Source organism: Petaurus breviceps, unplaced genomic scaffold (assembly GCF_028583685.1).
Source record: "Petaurus breviceps papuanus isolate PSGF00001 unplaced genomic scaffold, PetGlider_PUasm1.0 181, whole genome shotgun sequence".
Lineage (NCBI taxonomy): Eukaryota > Metazoa > Chordata > Mammalia > Diprotodontia > Petauridae > Petaurus > Petaurus breviceps.
Window position 1 is genome coordinate 17,842,785 of NW_027185784.1, and position 23,094 is coordinate 17,865,878.

General features: G+C 39.7%; 1 protein-coding gene across 4 annotated transcripts in view; it reads left to right on the forward strand.

The window, feature by feature from the left end:
* The window catches only part of BPGM (bisphosphoglycerate mutase), a 119,587-nt gene extending 103,308 nt beyond the window's left edge, over positions 1–16,279 (forward strand). For all 4 annotated transcript variants that reach the window (XM_069087273.1, XM_069087274.1, XM_069087272.1 and 1 more), the window contains one exon: positions 13,042–16,279. In XM_069087273.1, coding sequence (XP_068943374.1) covers positions 13,042–13,220 — 179 coding nt within the window. In that variant the 3' untranslated portion in view covers positions 13,221–16,279. The remainder of the gene's footprint in view (positions 1–13,041) is intronic.
* The last annotated feature ends 6,815 nt before the right edge of the window (positions 16,280–23,094 follow it).

The window sequence follows — 23,094 nt, forward strand, 5'->3', positions numbered from 1 at the left end:
CTTATTTTAGAGGAATCTTACACAGTTAGGGGAGGGCTTATTTTCGGGATAGGTCTTATTATCGGGGAAACACGGTAATCAGTTCTCTGGAGATGGATAGTATGCTTCATCATTAGTCCTTTGGGATTGTCTTGAATCATTGTATTGCTGAGAATAGCTAAGTCATTCACAATCTTTCATCAAACAATATTGCTGTTACTATGTATAATGTTCACTTTGCATCAGTTCATGTAAGTCTTTCCAGGTTTTTCTAAAATCATCCTCTTTATCATTTCTTATAGCATAATAATATTCTATTACAATTATATAACACAGTTTGTTTAGACATTCCTCAATCAATGGGCATTCCTTTGATTTCCAATTCTTTTTTTTTTCTTTTTGGAGGGCAATTGGGATTAAGTAACTTGCCCAAGGTCACATGGCTAGGTTGTGTGTGTGTGTGTGTGTGTGTGTTAAGTGTCTGAGGAGGGATTTGAGCTCAGGTCCTCCTGACTCCAGGGCCAGTGCTCTACTCAACTGCACCACCTAGCCTCCCCGCTGATTGCCAATTCTTAGCCATCACAAGAAGAGCTGCTATAAATATTTTTGTACAAATTTTTGTACAAATGTTCTTCCCCTCCCTCCCCCCTTTTTTGGATGCCTTTAGCTTATAGACCTAGAAGTAGTATGGCTGGATCAAAAGATATGCAGATTTTTATAGCCCTTTGGGCAGTCACAAATTGTTCCCCACAATAGTTGAATCAATTCACAATTCCACCAATAGTGCATTAGTATCCCAGTTTTCCCACATTCCCTCCAACAAGCCAACATTTTCCTTTTTTGTCATATTAGCCAATCTAATAAGTGTGAGGTATTGTTTTAATTTGCATTTCTGTAATCAATAGTGATTTAGATCATTTTTCATATGACTTTAGATAGCTTTGTCTGAAAGCTGTCTTTCATATCCTTCAACCATTTATCAATAAGGGAATGATTTATATTTTTATAAATTTGACTCAGTTCTCTATATATTTGAGAAATGAGGCCTTTATCAGAAATACTTGCTGCAAAATTTTCCTCCCCAGTTTTCTGCTAGTCTTATAATTTTGGGTGCATTGGTTTTGTTGTGTAAAAACTTTTTAATTTTATATCAAACTATTCCATGCTCTTTTAATTTGCTTATAGTATCCTTTATGTGTAAATCATGTGCCCTGGTTGACTTTCAGATGCTTCTGAAATTCTTCCTCATGGCAACGCTTCAAATACGTGAATAAAACTATTATCTTCACCCCCTGAAATTTCTATTTGATGTAAATATTTAGTTCTCTCAATTAATTATCTCATAGCTTCATCTCAAGGCATTTCACCATCCTAAGTGTTCTCTGTAAAGCCTCAAACTTAACAATGTCTTTCTTAAAATGTAATTCCCCAAAGCTGAAAGGAATATTCTATGTATGGTCTCATTAGCACAGAGTACAATAGGGCCATGACTAACATACTCTTCAATTGTAAGATTTGGGGGGGGATCTTGGAGAGCAATCCTCCTATAATGATGCTCAACATTGGGTTGGCTTCTTCTTGACCAGCATATTGCATTGTTGACTCCTGTGAGGTTTGTAGATATTTTTCAGATAAGCTGCCTGTTACCCTACATCTTCTCTATCTTGTATTTTTGACAGTGGCTCAACAATTATCTTTCTTTTCATCACCAGTTCTTTAGTCCATCTGGTTTTGGTAACTTATTTTGTTAAGTAAGCATAAAAAGATAATTTTAACTCCATCTAGCCGTTGTGTTCTGTTCTCTTTAAATATCACTCGCCTTTGGCATTGTAGAATGGATACTAACTATGGGTTGACCAGATCTGCCTTCTCTGCCAGGATTCATCATATCTACCCCAAGCCAACAGTCCTGTCTTGTCTTTGATTTCTCTTCCTTCCCCCAACATGACTTAAACACACACACACACACGCACACGCACACACATGCACGCACACACACACACATGCACACACGAACACACACGCACACACGAACACATGTATGCACCAGCTCTTTTTGTTATCCCTAGTTTTCATTGCCAGACTTATCTCCTTTGAACCTTGATCATTTCTGACAATATTTTTTATAAGACTGCAATAAGCTTTCTATTTATCTTTTTTTTTGCTTTTTGGAGGGCAATTTGGGTTAAGTGACTTGCCCAAGGTCGCATGGCTAGTTTTTTTTTTGTGTAAGTATCTGAGGCCAGACTTGAATCCAGGTCCTCCTCACTTCAGGGCCAGTGTTCTATTCACTGTGGCACCTACCCACTCCTCTCTTCCATTTTCTGCCTGCTTCTGTTGTTTCAGAAAGAGTCATTTCAGTTATATCTGTCTCTTCATGCCCCTATTTAGGCTTTTCTTAGCAAAGATACTGGTGTGATTTGCCACTTCCTTCTCCAGCTCATTTTTCAGATGAAGTTGGTTAAATGACTTGCCCAGGGTCACACAGCCAGTAAATACCTGACGCCAGATTTGAGCTCATGAAGATGAGTCTTCCTGTCCTCAGGCCTGGTGTTTTATCCACTGCACCATTTAGCTACCCCAGTACATATCTTTTAAAAATCTCAGTTGCTTGGCTTGCTGTATACTCACATCTTTTGATAACTCCTCCTGCTCCTCCCTATTGGAATCATATCCTCTATTTCTTCAGAATTTCTTTTTTGAGAGATTTCCTACCTTCCTGTGCTGATTCGCCCCTATAGAATTTTAGGCCATGGGATCCTACCTGTTTTCTTTTCTCTGCCTTACTGAAATCTCTAGCCAAATCTAGGATGCTTGTCAGACTATGCTTGTATTTCCTCTACTCCTCTGTGACAAATTCAGGGATGGTAGTCATTGCCCCTTGAGGCTTGTACCATTTTTCACTCTAGCACATCCATCTTGCTTGTTGGTGAGAGATCCAGAATCAGTGTCCCCTTCATTGGTTCCTCTGCTAAAATGAAATGATCACTAAAAGCAAGCTAAGTAATGTTTATCTAGTCAGCTTTTGACAGGGAAAGAGGTGTAATAGATATCTGGATAACTGAAATCCCATAAGTGAAATAGTGGATAAAGTAGATCAGAGTCAGGAAGACCTGAGTTCAAATCCTTCCTCAGACACTTAAACTAGTTTTGTGATCCCAGGTAAGTTTTTTTTTTAAACCTATGTCTGCCTGTCTGGACATGTAGGTGGTGCAGTGGATAGAGAGCTGGGTCTGGAGTCAGGAAGATCAAAGTTCAAATCTGGCCTCAGACATTTACTAGTCATGTGACCCTGGGCAAATCACTTAACTTTCTTTGCCTCAGTTTCCTCATCTGTAAAATAAGCTGGAGAAGGAAATAGCAGACCACTCCAGTATCTTTGCCAAGAAAACCCCAAATGAGGTCAGGAGAAACTGGACATGACTGAAAAAAGACTAAACAACAGTGATGCCTTGCCTTCTTCATCTATGAAATGTTGCTAATAATACTCCCACCTCCCCTGATCCCCCAGGATTGTTGTGAGAATTCAATGAGTTAATGAGTGTGAGAGTTAAATGTAAAGTGCTTTGCAAACTCTAGTACTAACTGCATAAACATTAGCTGTTATTTTGCCTGCGTGCCAGGCTGTGATCTATTCCTCAAATGTCTTTTCAGGCCCAGTTTTTACAACGTATTTTCATGGAAGCTCTTAAAATGCACCTGAATCATTGAATAGAATCGAGTTTGGTGGTTGCTCAGGCAGGAAGTGTTCATTTCCTTTTCTGTGGCTGGCATGGTCATTTCTGGCATTTGTTTTCTGCCAGCCCTCACTGAGGGAAAAAATGTCCTTCAGATCTGACGTTGGCTATTGTCTGGATCCTGCCAGGGGGAGTTGATTATTTAGTCTCTGTGACCAAGCCTCAGAATAGGGAGCCTCCTTTAGCTGGAAGCAGGGGTGAATCTGTCACACCAGAGCACATGGATGCAACCCCTGGAGGAGGGCATATGGGAGAATAAGCAGGCCCAGAAGTGAGTGGGATGAAATTAGAAATAGTTGAAAGGGCAGCCAGGTCTGGTTGCAGAGACTGGGAGTCAGGGTGGGGAAGAGGCCTGAGTAAGATGCCTTTTGACATTTTAGTGGAATCAACTTTCATAAGCAGTCAAGCATCACCTCCTATAAGAAAAAACACTTCCTACCTAAGGGTGTGATTGAAGTTTGATTAAGTATTTCTATATAGGAATTAACATAGAAGCTCTGGGAACCTTTAGCTCAGCAGTTTTATTTTACAGTTAAAATATACCATATAAAAAGGATGGTTCTCCCTAAACACTCCCAACCCCACCCCATCTTTACTATGCATCAAGGCTCACAATAAGTTTTTTTGCTCATTTTCAAGTCAGCTTGGTTGGTTAACTTCTGCCAGACTATTCCCCTATCTTCAGGATGTGAAAACTGGATATTTAGAACATAGTGTGCTCCAAGTTAGGTGCAATATAATTTAAAACAGATCATTTGGACATAACTTTAAAGGGTTTACTTCACTGTTTTTATGTTTAACTTTTTTTCCTTAGGGCACAGTTATTGTGGTATGGTGGAAGGGGTAAAGGTTATGGAATCAAAGCATGTGTGTTCATATCCTGGCTCTGATACTTGTTACCTGTGTGATCTTGGGAAAGACCCTTAAACCTTTCTGGGCGTCAGTTTCTATATCTGTAAAATGGGGGGTTTGGACGAGATGGCTTCTGAACTTCCTTCCAGCTATAGAGCTGTGATTTTGTAATCCTCTGGAGTAAATGATTCTCATCTTTAATTCGTGCTATATTAATGTGGTATTTATAGCATAAACCTTGATTCTGTTTAGGGAAGGGTGGCTAGAAAATAGAAATTCTGATTTAAACATGGTGGATAATGATTCCTCTACTTCCTCTCATCCTAAGGGGTAAGAGGATGGTACACATAGTGCTTGGGTTTCTCTTGTTCAACAACAAATCTTTTCTTAGTCTCACTCCTTCTAAGCCCTATGGCACCCAAGTTGGGAAAAAGTGAGCACATCTTTTTCCAACCTGATTTGACTGGTTTTAATTTTATGGGTCTTGTAAAACAATTTCCCAAAAAGCTCCAGAAGAGCTGCAGATGTGCATTCATAGAAGGGAGTGAGCGCCCCAATACCAATGGTCAGGACAAAAACAGAAAAGCAGGAATGATTTAAATGACCATGTCTTGACAAAGCCTAAAGGCTTTGTTACTTTGCTGGCTAATTTTAACTCTTTTTGCTCTCTCGTTCTCTTCCTTCTCCCAGAAATCATTGAAAAATGCTGTTTCCCTAATCTTTAATCATAGCTTCTTAGTAGATTAAATTGTGACCCAAATGTGTGTGTATTTCAAAATATATGCATATTTGGTAGTTTTTAAGTAATTTGGGACTTGAAAATTATTACTGCATAAAACACTTGCCTACTAGATTCAGAGGCCTTCCAAAAGAGGAATATAGTCTAGACAGCTAACAAAAGTTCACACTAAAAGTAGATATTGACAGGAAAGAAATTTTTTAAAAAGCCTGTGTGTGTGTCTAGGAAAAACAAAAGTAGCCTATTTCCTATCCAAAAAATTCACTTCTATGAAGTTTCCTCTAGAGGAAAATTCTGCTGAAGATTTCAAATGTTACTTTTACTTTGTTCTTAGTCAACATGAAACCAAACTTGCTTCTCCCCTATTAGGTTAAAAATTCCTTAGTCAGAGACCTGTTACTCTTGTGGTATGTGATACAATATTTCACAAATGATGTTTAGCAAATTTCCTAGGTTGGCAGAATTTCTGCACTAGAACCATAAAACAATAGAACTGGAAGAGATTTTCAAATCATCTACTCCAACCCCTTCATTTTACAGAAGAGGAAACTGAGGCTCAGAAACGAAGTGCCTTGGACAAATAAGTAACAAAGCCAGGATGCAAACCCAGGTTCTTGGGTCCCTAAACTGCTGCCACTATACCATCTCTTGATGACGCAAGAAACCAGAGAAGGCACATAGACATCCATTCATGGTAGGAAAGTTTGCCTCCTCTGCTCTTGAGTTAGTCTCTAAAAAAAAGTTTCAGACTGGATTTTCAACCACTTCAACCTCTACCAGGTATATATTTCCTGGGGCAGTGGCCATAATTATGAAAACAGGATTTCTGTTTTGAAAGCTTTTCCCATTGTTCAGAGACTTCTTGTTCTACTGCCAGGTGGGGAAGAAAGTTCTCTTCTGTCATGTTTTTGCTTTGTCTTTCTCTTAGATAGAGGCTTAGCCAACCACCCAGATTAATTTAGGAAGATTTCTGCTGAAGACAATAAGAAATGGAGTTTACATTTCAAAGATCTGGTGTAGATTTAAGATGGTCTTGTCACCAAGAATATTATGACTAGAACAGTTCACTGAAGAAGAAGCTAGAATCTGTTTTGGTCTCAAAGGGCTTCCCATGGAAGACCTCCATCTCTGGGAAGATGTGGATAAACAATCCTGCATTGAATGAGGTTGGCATTGCAGAGGAGGATTCTGAGGAGTAAAGCTGATCAGAGTTCCAGCAGAGGGTTGATTGATAGCTTTGCTTTTGTTCTGGTTAATCATGAATTCTTTACACAGAACAACTTGTACAGCAAACATTTGCTTCTTTGTTTTCTGTCCTATTAAATGTCATACTTCTCTTGGCATATATGTTCATGGTGGTGGAGAGGAGCTGGAGGAAGCATATGTTTTAAAAAAATACCCTAACAACCCCCTACAAACTTAATTTCATGACATTGTAGGCTGGGAAGGGAAGTGTGAGCATACACACATGTATTGTCTCATTAACATCAAGAATCAACCACTCTAAGATACATCTTCCTCTTCCCAACCTGAAAGAGCCTAACCATTTAAGCAAAGCCTGACACTCCCTAATTCTTGAGCTCCTTTCATAAGTGTAGATCCAGGAAACAGCAGGAGGAAGGTTAAAGGATTTGGTGGTGGTGGTTTTAATTTTTTAATGACACTTCCTTCCTCATTCTGAGTAATTCAGACCTGGCTTGTTTGACTGACTCTTTCGTAGAATTGTGGAACTGGAAGAGACCTCAGAGGTTATCTACTTCAAACTCAATGGAAAACATGAGACTCTTCTCTAACAGTGCCTGATGAATGGCCATCTAAGCTTCTGTTTAAAAACCTGAGAACTTGCTATTCTCTGGCTTTGTCCATTTGCAAGCAGCTCAGTTTAAGCTTTTCCTTCCATCAATCTGAAATCTTTCCCTTCCACTTTCCTCTCCAGACTTCTCAAAGGCAGGAAAGACAGCATATAATGACTGACATTTTGTCTGGCCAAAGTCTAAAGTGCTTTGTGTTTGCATGTTTCTTTGATTATCACAGTAACACTGTGAGGTAGATACTGCAGGAATTATACCCATCTTATAAAGAAGTAAACTGAAATTCAAAGATGTTAAAAGGACTTGCCTGGGAGATCAAGGGTAGGTGACTGTGATGAAATTTTACCCCTATTCTTTTCTGAATTGGAATCCAGAACATTCTTCATTATACTTTGCAGCCCTCTAATACAATAAAATTACTTGGAAGCCCCATAAAGTGAATTTTTGTAATGTACATTTGCCTAATGTTGGTGAAAACTGGTCAAATCAGGTTCTTGACTTGGGTTACTCCAACTTTCTGAAATCTGTCAACTAACCTTCTTAGGGCCATAAACTGAGACCGTATTGAAATTATCAACCTAAGATGTATAAACATGAGCAATTATTGAACAGTAACTCTTCCGAATTTGCCTTTTTTGAATCTTAGGCACCCAGCATCCAGTTGACTCATCAACCATTTTGCGTGTCTTAAATATTTATAAGCAATTAGTTTGTTGCTCTGTTTGTGTGGTTTGAGTCATTTAATAGAAATGGAATGGAAAGTCTGGTGTTCATTGGAAATGTTTTTGTGTGGTTGTTAAACTAAACTAAGTTATTTTCTGTGCTTATATGTCATGGATATCACTGGAAATTCAGTAAGGACATATTATTACATTGCTGTATACATTTTTTAAAAAAGGAAAACTGCTTTGGTTAGATCCTGCATGCAAGCTGGTATTTAAATATATATAGTATATTAACACATTAGATTGAAAGTGAAAATTATGCTATTGAAATCTTTTGCTGATTAAAACGAGATCTAATTAACTGGATCCTGAGACTTAATTAATAGAGTGAAGGGTGATTTGGCTTTCTGCTTTACCTCTGATATTTGGGAGCTTGTGAAAAAGGCTAAGTGTTCATGGATCCTCTTACGTCCTATTCATCTAGAAAGACAACTTGGCATAATGTTTATAGTGTGCAAGACTTGCAATCAGAGCTGGACCCACAGTTAAGGGACTCTGCCACCAGGTGGTGGCATTGCAAATAGGCCCACTGCCTAACCAGTCAGGCATAAGCTGACACATTGTTGACAGACATGTCATCATTAAGTTTCAATCTACAACCATGTTACAGGAATGGAGCTTCCATACTAAGTAATTTGAAAACAGTTTAAGTAGAGAACCTCTCTATAAATCCAGACATCAGTTTAAATGACTTTTTTATCATACCAGCTTTCCATGTTTAGTACATGCTCTGTTTCTCTGCCCCATCATGCCTCTGTCCTTCTTCTTGCAAGTAGCACTCAAAGCATGTCTTTTTGAAGACATCTATTGTAGTGAAATAAAGTATTTTTAATTTAACGAATAGTTTTTGGGCACCTGTTATGTGTCAGCCACCACCGTGGGGGATATAAGGTCTAGTCCCTGTTAAGTATAATCGTCTGAATATCAGAAAAGTACCCTAACTACTATGATACAAGGTAGAAGGTAAAAATACACAGAGAGACAAAGTTCAGAAAAAAAGAAGGGAGTACTTCTGGCCAGGAGACATCAGGAAAGGCTTCATGGAGATGGCATTTGAACTGGGTCTTGAAGGAAGGGAATTCTAGAATTGAATAAGTGGGCCTGAAAAAGGTGAGGCAGATAGAACAGCATGAGTAAAAAGGCAGTAAAGGTGGCCAAGTGTGCAGGGTGTTTTCAAGAATCAACAGTTTATTCAGTTTAATTAGATATTGGAGGGGGGGAACTTTACATAAAGAGAAAGAGAAATCTGGAAAGGTGGGGTGGGGCCAAATCATAGAGAACCAGGAGTGCCTGCTTGAGCTTTATTTACTTAGTAAAGGGAAGCCACCGAAAATATTTTTGAATAAAAGGGTGAAGGGATGAGAAGCTTTGGAAGGTTTAGTTTTTCAGTGGTGTGCATTAAATAATAGAATAGGGAGAGACCAGAGGCTTGGTTAAACTCAAAAGTTTTCTTGCAAATGAATAAACTTAACCTTGTGTTAAGTAGGAAAAGATCAGATGACTTAAAACAGTTTCAGGTGATTGAAGAAATTCCTTTGGACTTCAATTTTCTTCTCTTTAAGAAAGTTTGTCTCCTAGGAGCTGACAACCCCCTCTGTGTGTGTGTGTGTGTTTCACATATTCAGCATAGTAACTTTAGGGGTGGGTATGGGTCTAGTGGAACATGTTGGACTAGAAATTCTTATTTTCAGCTAAAGCTACTTTTTGGGGGAGTGAGGATTGCAAACAGAAGAGGCCAACATCAGTCATTGTAGCCTTGGGCATATGCTAAATACAAAACAGCATCTGCACAAAAAATACAGAGCTTGTTGGTAGGTCCTGGCAAGCTTCAACAAGACAGTACCTGCTAATGAAGCATACATAAGAGCTAGTGAGATACTTAGCAGCTCTGGTCTTTTCTGGGCCAGACTTGGCCTCCTTTCAGTCTGGTGCAGGCTTTTTGGTTTTGTTCTGATTGTACCTTTTGTTAGAGGACGTCGACGTAAACCTAGAACAGCCATGGAGCACCTAGAAATTGGCAGATGTTCTGCTTAGGGGCTAATCCTCGGAGGGGAGGCTCATGCCATAGCTCCCAGAGACTTCTGAGTTGCCAACCTGAAGAAGAGTTATGAGTTAGAACTGGGACCTCCTGGGTCTTACTTAAGTCATTGTCATCTCTTCCCACCTCTGAACTTAACCTTGTGTTTTTTAAAACTTTTTTTGTTTCCTCATTGGGGAAAATAAAATTATATGCTAGGTTCTGAGTTTCTTCGGGTAAGAACCACATCTTCTGGTTAACAAATACTTGTTGGATGGATGGATAGCATTTATTTTGTAGATGAGAAAATTATAACCCAAGCTAAGTGATACCACAGTGGATAGAGCCACCAGGCTTGATGTTAGGAAGAACTGAGTTCTAAACAAAGTTCACCTTTGCTTGCCTCAGTTTCCTCATCTGTAAAATGGGGATATCCACTTTCCAGGGTTGTTGTGAATATCAAATGAGGTAGCAATTGTGGAGCACTTAGCACAATGCTTGGCACATAGTAAGCCCTCTATAAATATTAGTTATTATTATTAATGCACAGCTTGCTAGTAGTAGGACCTTCTTTGTGTATCTCACAGTGTAATTCACTTAATAAGAATTCAGTAAATACTTGGGGTTGAATGATTAGGTGAGTCCTTGGGTTTTCAAGGTAATGTCAGACAGCTAGCTGTCAGTAAGAGGATCCATGTGGCAGCTGCTTTGGTCCTGTCAGGATACATCTGGGATGGCCAGTCTGAGAGCATACAAAATATAGTCATATCACAGAAATCTGGGTGTCTAGTCACCTAGCTTAGTGCTCTTATGCATACTCTGTTCCTCCTTTCCACTTTGGTTTGTAGGATCATGTGACCCTGGGAAGGTCACTTAATCCTGCTTGCCTCAGTTTCCTCCTGTAAAATGAGCTGGAAAAGGAAATGGCAAACCCCTCCAGTATCTCTGCCAAGAAAACCCCAAGTGGGATCACGAAGAGCCTGAAATGACAGAACAACAAAATAAAAGGATTTCTACCATTGGAAGGGTTCCTATATCCTGTTCTGAACCTAGAATTTTAGGGTAATGGGATGATTGTGGGAATCATAGACCTATGACTTGAAGGGAGCACAGAGGTCACATAATCCCACCCCTTCATTTTATGGATGAGCAAACTGAATTGAGGGTAAGTGATTTGCCCAAAGCCATACAGATAATAAGAGCCATGGGCAGGAATTGGGTCCAGCTCTTCTGAAACCAAAGTCAGTCCACTTTCCTTTATACCAAGCTGATCAGCTGTTGTAGCCCATTTCCTGCTTCTCCATCTAGAGAGGGTATTTATGACAAAATGGTTGGCCTCCTTTGGGTCTCACTGGCGCATATGTTCTGGCTTGCCTTTGGAGATCTTGAGGCATTCATAAATGATTCCTTTTGTAGATAGGTTGGTTCTCACCCTTCTTTCAATTTGGGAGTCGTTTAGCACCTATTTTCTCTGACCATGTTCATTATAAATGAGAGAATTTGGGGTACTGTGATCTACCATTTCTTGTATTGTTTGGGACTAGATTGATGCCTTGGCCCCTCCCAACTCAAATTCTGCCACTTGTTTCCATTAACTGGTCATGATAATATAACAATGGCTTAATATTTACATAGCACTTTAAGGTTTGCAAAGTGCTATGCACATATTATCTAATTTGATCCTGAAAATAATGCTCAGACAATGTACTACAATTATTCCTGTTGAACAGATGAGGAAGCTGAGGCTGAGAAATTATGATTTGCCCTGGATTAGGCATCTAGTAAGTTTCTGAGGCAGAATTGGAACCCGGGTCTTCTGAACGCCAAACCACGTACACCATCCACTACATCACTTTCTGTATGAGGAGTATCCTTGTGGGGCCTCTCCTTCTACCAAGTTACCTGTCTTCTATTTAGTTAGAAATATTAATTATGTCTCCCTTGTTAGACTAGAAACTCCATGAAGGGAGGAACAGTTTGGCTTTTGTATTTTTATTTCAGTTCTGGGTACATGGTGGGCATAGGTGTTTGTGACTTGAGGTATATTTTTTTAATTCCTTTATTAAATGTTTTCTGTGTTAAAGCAAGTAAACTGAGTGTTTATGTTGCTTTCTCCTTGTAAATTTTCCTCCATCCTCCACCTTACCATCTTGTTCTAATGTATGCAGGGGCACCCTAGTGGTTAGATGTAAAAGCAACTCACCCCAAGTGGCTGCTGTGTACCCAGGGAAGAAAGCTTATGTTTGGCAGGGTCTGGTCCAGGGTGTTCCAGGCCTGATTGGTGTTGGAAATGCCAGCCACATTCCTACCAAATGAGCCTGGCTTGTAGAGACATTAGAGGAAGAGATCTAATTTTAGTAATACCCCCAGAGAACTAGGGCAGTGTTTGGCTGTGAAAGTTTTTTTTTTTTTCTATATATAGAAGAAAAAGGAAGGAAGAAAAGAGGCCCCTGGCCTTCAGATTTCTAAGAAGGATGAAGACTTTATGAAGAAAACATAGTCTCCACACACACATGTAGAAAGACCAAGCACCTTAAGATCCTAGATTCAGAGCTGGAAGAGGATCCAGCCCTTTTATTTTACAGAAGAGTCATCATGTAATCTGAAGGGTGAAGTAACTTATCAAAGGTCACAAAAGACACAAATAGGATTAGAACCCTGGTCCTCTGACTCCAAATTTTGAGCTCTTTCTTAAAAAAAAATTTTAATTGTATTTTTTCTGAACTTAATAATAAAACATACATACATAAATGAGCATTTCCATATAGAAAAAGAGAATTGTACATGAAACCTTATCTCTATTGCATACAGTTAGCTTGTCCTTTAAAAATATAGAAGAAAGCCAATGTATAACTTTCAAAGCTTTGTCTCTTTTCCCCCTTTCCAAAGCATTCTGAGCAGGAACAGATTAACAAAATATTATGTTTACCCTCATAAAACTCAGAACTTGAAAGAGTATGCATGATTTTGTTTTCTATCATGTGTTTAGTCTTCAACTCTGTCAAAGTCTTTGCGGGCAGGGACAAATTTATTATCCCTATATTATGAACGTGTGCCAGGCATAGGAAAAGGTATTCATTAAATGTGGTTATTGTATTACTTTAATTTTTCTTTTTAAAAGACTCCTCTGCTGATTTTTTTAAAAGCACTTCTTCCTTGCTCCCTTCTCTCTGTTCTGTAGGCATCTCGGATGATGACATAATCAATATCACTCTCCCTACTGGCGTCCCCATACTCCTGGAACTTGATGAGAATCTCCATGCCATTGGCCCTCACCAGTTCCTGGGTGACCAAGAAGCCATCCAAGAAGCTATCAAGAAGGTGGAGGATCAAGGAAAAGTGAAGAAAGCAGGAAAATAAACTTCTGGCTCAGGGCTGTCTACTGACTCTATGTAGAAGTTATGGCAATGTTACATAGTGTGTCATGGATACTAATCTGTATTCTTTTTGTGTATGAAGTTGAATGAAACCAAAATTTAGCATTGAGCAGGCAGACTTGGGGGTGCAATGTACACGAGGGGTCCTAACCTCTGTTCTCCCAGGTGTGTATGTGTGTATGTGTTCACATCTGGTTTTAGACTTAATAGTATGGATTTGGTCTGCCTACTAGATCCCATTTGATGATCCCAATGCAAACTGACTAATGGGTGAGCCCTTGAGCATTAACGAAGACCTGTCATAGGGTAGTGGTGTGTGTGATTTTTAAGTGAGGTTAAGAGGTTCTGATACAGTATTTTATGGGAACTTTGTGCCTCTTTCCATTCATTTTGGCATAATTCACTTTCCCATACACTAAGCTCTGTCTGAGATTGCACTATGGGGTATTAGATAATACATTGTACCTAAGAATTATTTATTATTAGATTCTTTTCCCCTTCTCCATAAAGGAATCGGTGCTCTGATTTATTTAAGACCAATGACTCATTGACAAGGAAAAGTCTTTTTTTCTCCCCTCATAAAACTGTGCCCTCTAGTTTTAGTGTTCAGTCCAAAAGTTTCCTTTGTTTGGTATTTGGTAAAATTCCCTTTGGCCACTGGAGTCTTCAGAGCATAAATAACTAGGATATTTCATGCTCTGATTATTTTTCCCTCCCTTCCCTGGCTTCTTGGGATCTAGAAGATTGGGATAAAAATGTTTGTCATCAGAATAGCTTAAGTTGAAAAATCTCATAGCATATGGGCTTTCCCCCTCTAGCCTAACACCCCAAGTGTAACATTTAACTAAAAGCAGTTGTTTATGCCTCTTTGCGATGTACTCCTTTAGGCTTAACACCCTTCCTGGAAGAGAACTGGGCTTAGGTCAGTGTCTGGGCACTACTTATTTTTCTGTTTAACAAGCTAAATTTTAAAGACTTTGAAAGCAATATGGTGAATATGTTTGCAGTCAAGAGAAAAATATAATTTGGGTCTGAGTTATGTAACACCAGCAGAAGTTAAGAGAGCTGAACTATTGCAGTACATAGCCCAGTAAGGGGCAGGGGGGGAGAGGAGGAGGTTCCTTTCCTTTTTCTGTTTCTTTTCCCCCCTCCTTATCTGTGCTTGTAGGACCTCAGACATAATGTTACTCTTAGCCAGTTTTCTGAATTTTATCTACTAGGGCAGTGATTTTAGTTACTGGGTACTTTTTGAAAGTTATTTTTTAATAGTGAGTTCAACATTGACCCTGTGAAGTTGACCTTTGAAATCCCAAGGATATCACAGTAGTAGTTTCCAGAATAGGCAATTTGCTCAACGAGGAGAGGCATGAGCCTCTTTATAGATGTGCACCTTCTATATGGGACTTTTGGGGATAAGCATTATCTTAGAGCTAGGTTACATCTGTAGATGTTTTGGAAGTCTACCAGTTTAACTCACTTTGTACTCTCGAAACTATATGGAGGTGAAATCTATGCATAAATTTGGTAAAGATTTAGTAAGTAACGGGGGTAGCTAGGAGGGGTAGTGGACAGAGCACCAATTCTGAGATCAGGAGGACCTGAGTTTAAATAAGGCTTAGCTACTTACTAGCTATGTGACCTTAGACAAGTCACTTAATCCCAATTGCCTCAAATAAAAAAAGAAAGAAAAAGATTTTAATAAGTCACATCAGCCTTGATAGAAATCTATGTATTTACTCAAAGATAGCTTTGTGGTGGTGATATTTTTTAAGAGTAGTTTTCCAGAAGCATGAGACAACATTCTGACAAGCTAGGAATATGTGCTTTCTATCTCTTCAGAGGCCTGGCTTTTAGCTGTAGAAAAGACAGATTCTCTGCCTTCTTTGAGAGGCTGCTGGTTTATGTAAACATTGAGTTTGCCAAGGGTCCTCAACAGGATCAGCACCCATTCTTTTGCTTCTAGGGGACGTGTGAGAGAATTTCCTATATGTGAATGAGCTCACACTCCAACTTTTTTTGTGTTTGTATGTGTGTGCAAAATTAATACCTAACAGTTTTCAAAATTAGGTCTGGCCAAGGAGTTCGGTTAGAATACTAGGGGAAGTTTTCCCCTTGTGTTTTATCTTCCATGGCTTTCTCTGGGACTTAAAAACCTCTTCATTTAACTTGAGCATAGGGGGTGACTTTTGAGTCTTTAAATTATCCAAGTGGGTTCCTAACTGAAACACAAACCCCAGGAATAATGGGAGGGGAGCCCAGATGAATCCCTCCCTTAAACAAAAAAACAAAACTAAAAACAAAAACCTAAAAGCTTTTTTTCTTTACCCTTTTGAGGGAAGAGAAACTTTTGTAGAACAAGGAATTTGTCCCATTTTCAAAGGAATAGTTTTCAACCTCTACTCTTTTGCCTTATCAGAGGGTCATGCCAATTTTGGGAAAATCAACATAAAAAATTCTACTTATTGGGCAACGTGAACTTAGTTATGTAAAAAGATTTGTACAACTGTGCAGAAATCAGCCAAATTAGAAGGAAAGAACGAAGTTCTTTGTCTGGGTCCCATTGCTAAACTACTTCAAGAAATCAAGAATTAATTTTTCCTTGTACCTCAATCTCTTCTAGTTGTGTCTCTTGCCCCATTTAATGTCTGATAGTTTGGCAGAGGGAGCTGCCACAGAAATAGGTAGTTTGATTGCTTGGGGTGGGGGTGGGGGAAGGGAGGATAGGGAAGCATCTGGATATGCAGTAAACTCACCAACCTCAGCAGTGTTTTGAATACATTGCTATACTTATAAGAATTTATTATAACCATTCTTTTAAGACACATGGTTGAGAAATGAAAGATTTTTGAGAATTGAAGTGGAATGATCATTTTTCCCCCTTCCTTCCCTCCCCCTCTACTCCAGAAGCTTCCTCAGTTTACTCTAGAGTAGTCGATAAAGTACCTTAGTCCTTCATGTGAGATATGAGGGTGGGGGCAGTTGTGTTCAGTGTTATGTTTGATAGTGTTACTTTTGCCTATCATTAAAAGCAAATTCATTTTCTCCCATTGTCTTAAAGGCGTGTGATTTTGACTGTTTACCAACTTCCTTCTTTCTCACTTGGTACATAATTGTCCCATGGGCCATTCTTCTCATCTTACATCACTGTGGTTGCCCCCACCAACAATGCTATGTAGGTGCAAAAGTGACTGTCACTCTGCTATGAGGAGAATTTAAACCACAACATTCCAAGAAGGACATCAAACACATCAAGAACACTTCCTGGCTATCCATTCTTCTAATGACAGAGCTGTTCTGGAAAAATTTAAGAATCAAAATCATCAATTTCTCCACACGTGGTAAAGGATTGTTTACTGAAGTTTCATCATCATCTCTTTTCTAATCTTTTAAAGTCCTTAATATGGTAGGAAAGCTTGCTGTGGGTTCCCTCTGTTCTAGGAGAAAGGAGGGGCCCATAGGCATGAAAAATCACTAGGACCATTCTCTTTCATTGGAAACATCATCTCTGTAGTGCTCACAGTTGTGCAGGATGAAGTCACATCTTTGAGTGGTTTGACTTTGTATAGTAAAGCTCTCTTATGAAGTCATCATCCCCAAGTAGCCAAGAAAAGCACACTTAACACATGTTCATGCAAACCAAGAAACCCTTTTTTTTTTTCCTTGAAAGATTATGGGCTAGGTGCTGAAAAGAGGTTATGGGTAAGGAAAGAATTTTAAGAGATTATGGATCTTTCAAAGCAGTTCAGTAATCTCTGTAGAATAAGAATATTGAATAAACAGACATGATAGCTTTATTTCTGAATCGGGCTTAGTCTTGGAATACAAATGATGACCTACCTTATCCCAGCCCCCATTGACTCAAGACCTAGGAATTGTGAGGAAATGCTTAATGTCAAAGATTCAACTCAAATGCTCTAAGAGAAAATGGTAGAGAAAGTACTCATTCACATACTTGAGATGAGGTGACTTAGGAAAGCAGCTTTTAAAATATATATTTTTCATGGCAACTCAACAACTTGCCTTGTAGTCTGAAGAAATTCCATAGCCTGCGTGAGAGTGCTAGTAACCTAGTACATTTTAGGATGATGTCAACTTCTTAGCTGTGATCTACTTCAGGATTTTTTTTTGAAATCTCGACTGCTATACATATGACAAAAATGTTGATAATTGGCTAAGAAGCAGTCCTTAAATTCTTAAGCATTTACATTTAATTTCATAACCATGTCTATCACTAGTGTTATAATTTATCTTTTATAGATCAGGGAACTGAAACATAGAAACATCGTGATGAGACTCAAGCAGTCAACCTTAGTCACAATAGTATCATCATTCAATATAGTCAGTTTTCCCTTGTATCACCATAAGGTACTTTCTGATTCCCCAAAGAGGGTTCAATACTTGGTTTTACCTAAAATTGTTGAGGGCTGTGATTTAATGGATAGAAAGCTGGACAGAAGGATCAAGGTTCAAGTCTCATCTCTGACACTAGCCTTGTGACCCCGGGAGCAAAGCATTTATCTTCTCTGCACCTCTGGCGGCTCCCTAAGACTAAGGTTTCTCCCTAGAGAATTAGCACATAGAGGATATAATGATATGCTATACTCTAGGGTTTCCCCAAAGACAAAAAAAAATTTTTTTCCCCAAATTCTGACAATTTGCCCTTTTGTGGTCAGTTATTTAAACAATTAAGACCTAAATTTAGTGTTCCCAAAGCAAAGTTCCTATTGCTTCCTGTTTTAAAAAATATTGGAGGGATAGAGTAGCTTAGTACTTTAGAATTAAACTGATTCTTTGTAATATTATGCACAAACCCTTTCATTTTGATGGATGGCAACCTAGAAAATGACATCAAAGCTTTTTTTCATGCACCTTCAATGAGATGGTAACTATCTGCTAGCAGACATTGGCTAACATCCTCCAATGAGCAGCTGTGGTCCTTTAAAGGGGTTGATACCTTGCAGAATTTGTCTTGTAGGAGAGCTGTGATGAAAGATTCTTTAAAAGGAATGTTTGAAATGACAGGCTGGAAAAGACATCCATGTGAGTTAGGGAACCATTATCTTGAGATGAGTCTTCCTTCCCTTGATATCTCCAGCCAAGTGTGATGCCTGAGGGGAATGGTGTACTCCTCTAATCTGCTCCCCCTTTGTGATTTACAAAAGTAGCTCCTGGGGGCAGCTACCGTGTTTCCCCGATAATAAGACACTGTCTTATTAATTTTTTTGGACAGAAAAACACCAGAGGGCTTATTTTCAGGGGAGGGCTTATTTTAATGAACATTGACAGCAATTTTAATAAACAGGTAAATGTGAACAAAAAAATGTACCTTTATTCAATAAGCAAATCACTGGGGAAGAACAGGATGACGCGCTCACTGCTGCAGCTCTGATTGGATGCAGCTCGGAGCGCGGCGTGCGTTTCATGGGGGGGGGTGCATACAGAGGGTACCGTAATGTAGCGTGTAGCGCAGGGGATCGCCTTCACTACAGTAGCAATCTCAATAGGGCTTATTTTCGGGGGAAGGCTTATTTTAGAGGAATCTTACACAGTAAGGGGAGGGCTTATTTTCAGGATAGGTCTTATTATCGGGAAACACAGTAGGTGGCACAGTGAATAGAACACCAGCCCTGGAGTCAGGAGGACCTGAGTTCAAATCCAGCCTCAGACACAACACAAAAACTCACCATGTGACCTTGGGCAAGTCACTTAACCCCATTTGCCCTACCTTACCCCCTCCAAAACTCTAAAAAAAAAAATAGCTCCTACCTTTCAAATTAGCTAAACAATTAAACTAGGTTAGTATGTGAGTCCTTGGAGTAGCTGGTAATAGGTTTTGGGGATGAATGAAGGGAGCTGTATGGGGAAGCAGAGGAACAGACTCTTAGAGCAAGTTGTCCACAAGGTATGTTTTTGACCCCTGGTGAGATCCTTTATAAACTGGTAATACTGGCACCACCTTCTAATTGTTGTGAGGTTGTGACTGGTTGTGAGGATCAAATGAGAAAGTATGTTTTAAAAAATGTTTTAAGCACTAATATGAACTTCTCTATCATCTGTTGCTGTCACTATCACCCTCAGTCTCTCACCAGGAGGAATTGGAACACAGGGAGTATCAGTTCATCCTTAGAGATCTCTAGATTTTGGGGAGGTGAAAAGAAGCTTCCATAAAAAGAAAATTGGATGGGGATCCCTGCTCTGGATGCTCTTTCTATCCAAAGACATGATTGCACATTCACTAACCTCTTTCTCCCTTCCCCTTTTATTATAAGTAGGAAGACTCCAGAGTCATCTGAGTCCACCGGCAAGACATAGGTCAGGATGACTGGCATTGGAAGATTTGGTAGGAGACAATGGCCTTTTTCCTCTTTTTTTTTTTTTTTTTTGGCTTTTTGGAGGGGGGAAGGCAGGGCAATTGGGGTTAAGTGACTTGCCCAAGGTCACATGGTTAAGTGTTAAGTGTCTGAGGCTGAATTTGAACTCAAGTCCTCCTGATTCCAGGGACAGTACTCTATTCATTGTGCCACCTAGCTTCCCCAACGTTGGCCTTTTTAAGCTAAGGTCTTTCCCAGGTCTCAGTTTGTCTGAGGCAACACCCATTCAGTAATTAAAGACTAAGTAAGAATGGAGGCAAAAGATGGCCTATTTTGCTTTCATAAAAGTTAGTTGGGGGAGGAAAAACCCTCAGAGTTTCTGGTCAGAATAGAAACAATTGCTATTTGTTGTTGTTGGTCTCTGGAGGAAAGATTGAGGCTGATGACTTTGCACAACATTGCCTTGCTTAAATTCAATTTCCTTGAAATCAAGACGACACCCTCCTGATGTCATTGGTCCTCTTCAGAATGAAGGACGAGGAACATCAACAAGATATCAAAGAAGTGTGCTTACTAAGGAAAGAAAATCCTCTTCTGGAAGCATTCAAATGATGGCTATTTAGAAACAAATGCCCAGTTCAGGGACGTTTGAGAAAGACCAAGAGAGCTGAAGTCCAGCATCTTAAGCAACCAAAGTACAGAACTGAATTGCACAGAAAAATGTTTAGTATAGGAATATCCAGGAACTCCTCAGGCGAAGACGGAGGATCTTTTGTGATCTGATTTCAGATCTTTTGTGATCAGAACCATCTATTTCTGTAGACAGACACTGGGGGTCAGTGTTCAGCCAGAAATGTCTTCTCATCTTCAGGGCAGAAGTAGATCTGACTTAAGAGGTTAGTGATAGTATTAACAAAGAATATTGCCTTAAAATACTGAAAGTACATGTTGGCCTTTGTCTCCTCCTGCTTACCATGTTGAAGGCTGTGGCTCATAATTTATAAATAGCCTGAAGAAAGGAGACACCTTAGCAAGGAGCCTGTCAGTGGCTTGATGGATCTGGGTTTCGTAGGTACCCTGCTATGGTTATCTGCGTAGTTCCCAGAGGTGGAAGGCCCTCAATCAGAGCCAATGTTGCCATGAAAGAAGGCACCAATTGTATAGAAAGTACGTTCTTTGTCCAAAACCTGTAAGTATGCCAGATAAATGTTAACTAGTATTAGCTTTCTAGTCTCATAATAAATTCTCCCACATTTGTTTTCTGATTTAGAGAAACTTCTTACAAGAAAACTATTGGCCCCCTTGGAGCATTTCTTCAGGGCAAGAGTAAATTGTGTTTCAGACCCTTTTGACTGTTTGGTGACATCTCTTCTCAGAATGTTTTTTAAAATTTATTTTGCTTTTTTTTTTAGAATAATGTTTTTAAATGCATAAAATAAAGTGCATAGGACTACAAAGGAAATCAATTGTGTTGAAATAGTTATCAAATTTATTTTTGGAGGGGGAAGGCAAAGAAATTGGGGTTAAGTGACTTGCCCAAGGTCACACAGATAGTGTCAAGTGTCTGAGGTCTGATTTGCACTCAGGTCCTCCTGACTTCAGGGCTGGTGCTCTATTCACTGTGCTACCTAGCTGCCCCAAAAGGATTCTTACCAATTTTTAAACAGTTAACTGGAAACTAAGCAACCTAATCTTTTTTTTTTTTGAGGAGGAAAGGCAAGGCAATTGGGGTTAAATGACTTACTCAAGGTCACACAGCTAGTGTCAAGTGTATGAGGCCACATTTGAACTCGGGTCCTCCTGACTCCAGGGCCAGTGCTCTATTCACTGTACCTCCTAGCTGCCCCAAAAATATTTTTTTAAAAAGTTCATGGTCCCCAGATTAGGAATCCCTGCTCTAGGGGAAATATACTAAGACAATGAACAAAGAATCATAGATTTCGATTTAGAGAGGACGTTAGAGACTATCTAGTCCAGCCCTCCTATTCTACAGATGAGGAACACCAGGCTTAAAAAAGTTAAATGACTTATTAGTAAATTAAATGACTTATTATAGCCATGTAAGTAGTGTCAGAGTCAGGATTTGAACCCATGTCTTGCCATTTCCAAGTCCAACACTCTCTCCACTAAGCCTGACTTCTAATACATACTCCCAAAATCTGGTGAAAAGAGAAGTAGTCTTTTTTTGGGTGGTATTGTGGGGGGGGGGGGAGGCAGGGGTGAGATGAGGATTATAAAGACTATCTGGACTTAACACCTTCACCTTCTTTAGTCTAGCCCTGGCTACGGCTCTTGCATGACTGAGGAACAATGGATAGAGTTGCAAAGAAGCAAATTGATTCAACATAAGGCAAAAACTTGTTAACAATTAGATCTGTCCAAAGGAGAAACTGTTTGGAGAGGTGGTAGCTTCTGCCTCACTGGGAAGTTTTAGAGAAAGACTGCATGACTGATCCCTTTGTCAGGCATGTTGAAGAGGGGTTCTTAGGGTTTTAGGATTAAAGCTAAAAGGGGACTTGGAGGTCATGTGGTCCAAGCCTGGCATTTGACAGATGGGGAAAAGGAGGTCCCCAGGGGTTGAGTGACTTACCTGGGTCACATAGCTTACATCTAAAGCAGGATTGGAATCCAGAACTTCCTGGCTCCAACGCCAGCCAGCCCTCTAACATTGATTTCATTTAGTGGCTGGATTAGATCCCTGCACCTCTGGGCTTCCTTCCAGCTCAGAGATCTGGTGATTTTGTGGAACTGCATCACATCGTTGGAGACGCACTTATATCCATTGTATGTGCGCTGTTCCTGTGGCTGTTTTCATTACTAACAAACCACCAAAAAGTTGTCTTAAAATACTGCTGCTGCTGCTGCTCCCTGGACCTCTGGCCAAGTTTCTAGGTAGAGTGGTAAACTGTTATTGTCATCATTGTCATCCTCCTCCTCTTCCCCCTCCTCCTCCTCCTCCTCCTCATGGCATCATCTTCATCATCATCATCATCATCATCATCATCATCATCATCATCATCATCATCATCTTGCTTCTTTTCTTTCCAGAGAGCCCCTCGGCATAAAATCAGGTGTCTTTTTTTTTTTTTTAAAGAAAATAACCTGTCCACCTAAAATTGAACGACTGTGTTTTCTGCTCATGGGTTGTAACACTGGTGAGGACCAATTGAGATTATATGTATAAAGTTCTGTGAAAACCTTAAAGTGCTATAAAAATGCCATTACTAGCTCTTAGTAGTAATGGGGTAGCTAGTTAGCAGAATGGATAGAGCACCCAGCCTGGAGTCAGCAAGACTCATCTTCATGAGTTCAAATGCAGCATGAGACACTAGCTGTGTGACCCTGGGCAAGTCACTTCACCCTGTTGGCCTCAGTTTCCTCATCTGTAAAATGAGCTGGAGAAGGAAAGGGCAAATGATTCCAATAACTTTGCCAAGAAAACCCCAAATGGGGTCATCAAGAGTTACACAGGACCTAAAAACAACTGAACAACAACCAATTAGGAGGAATACTGTCTTCATGTCGAACAGCAGGAGAACAAACAGC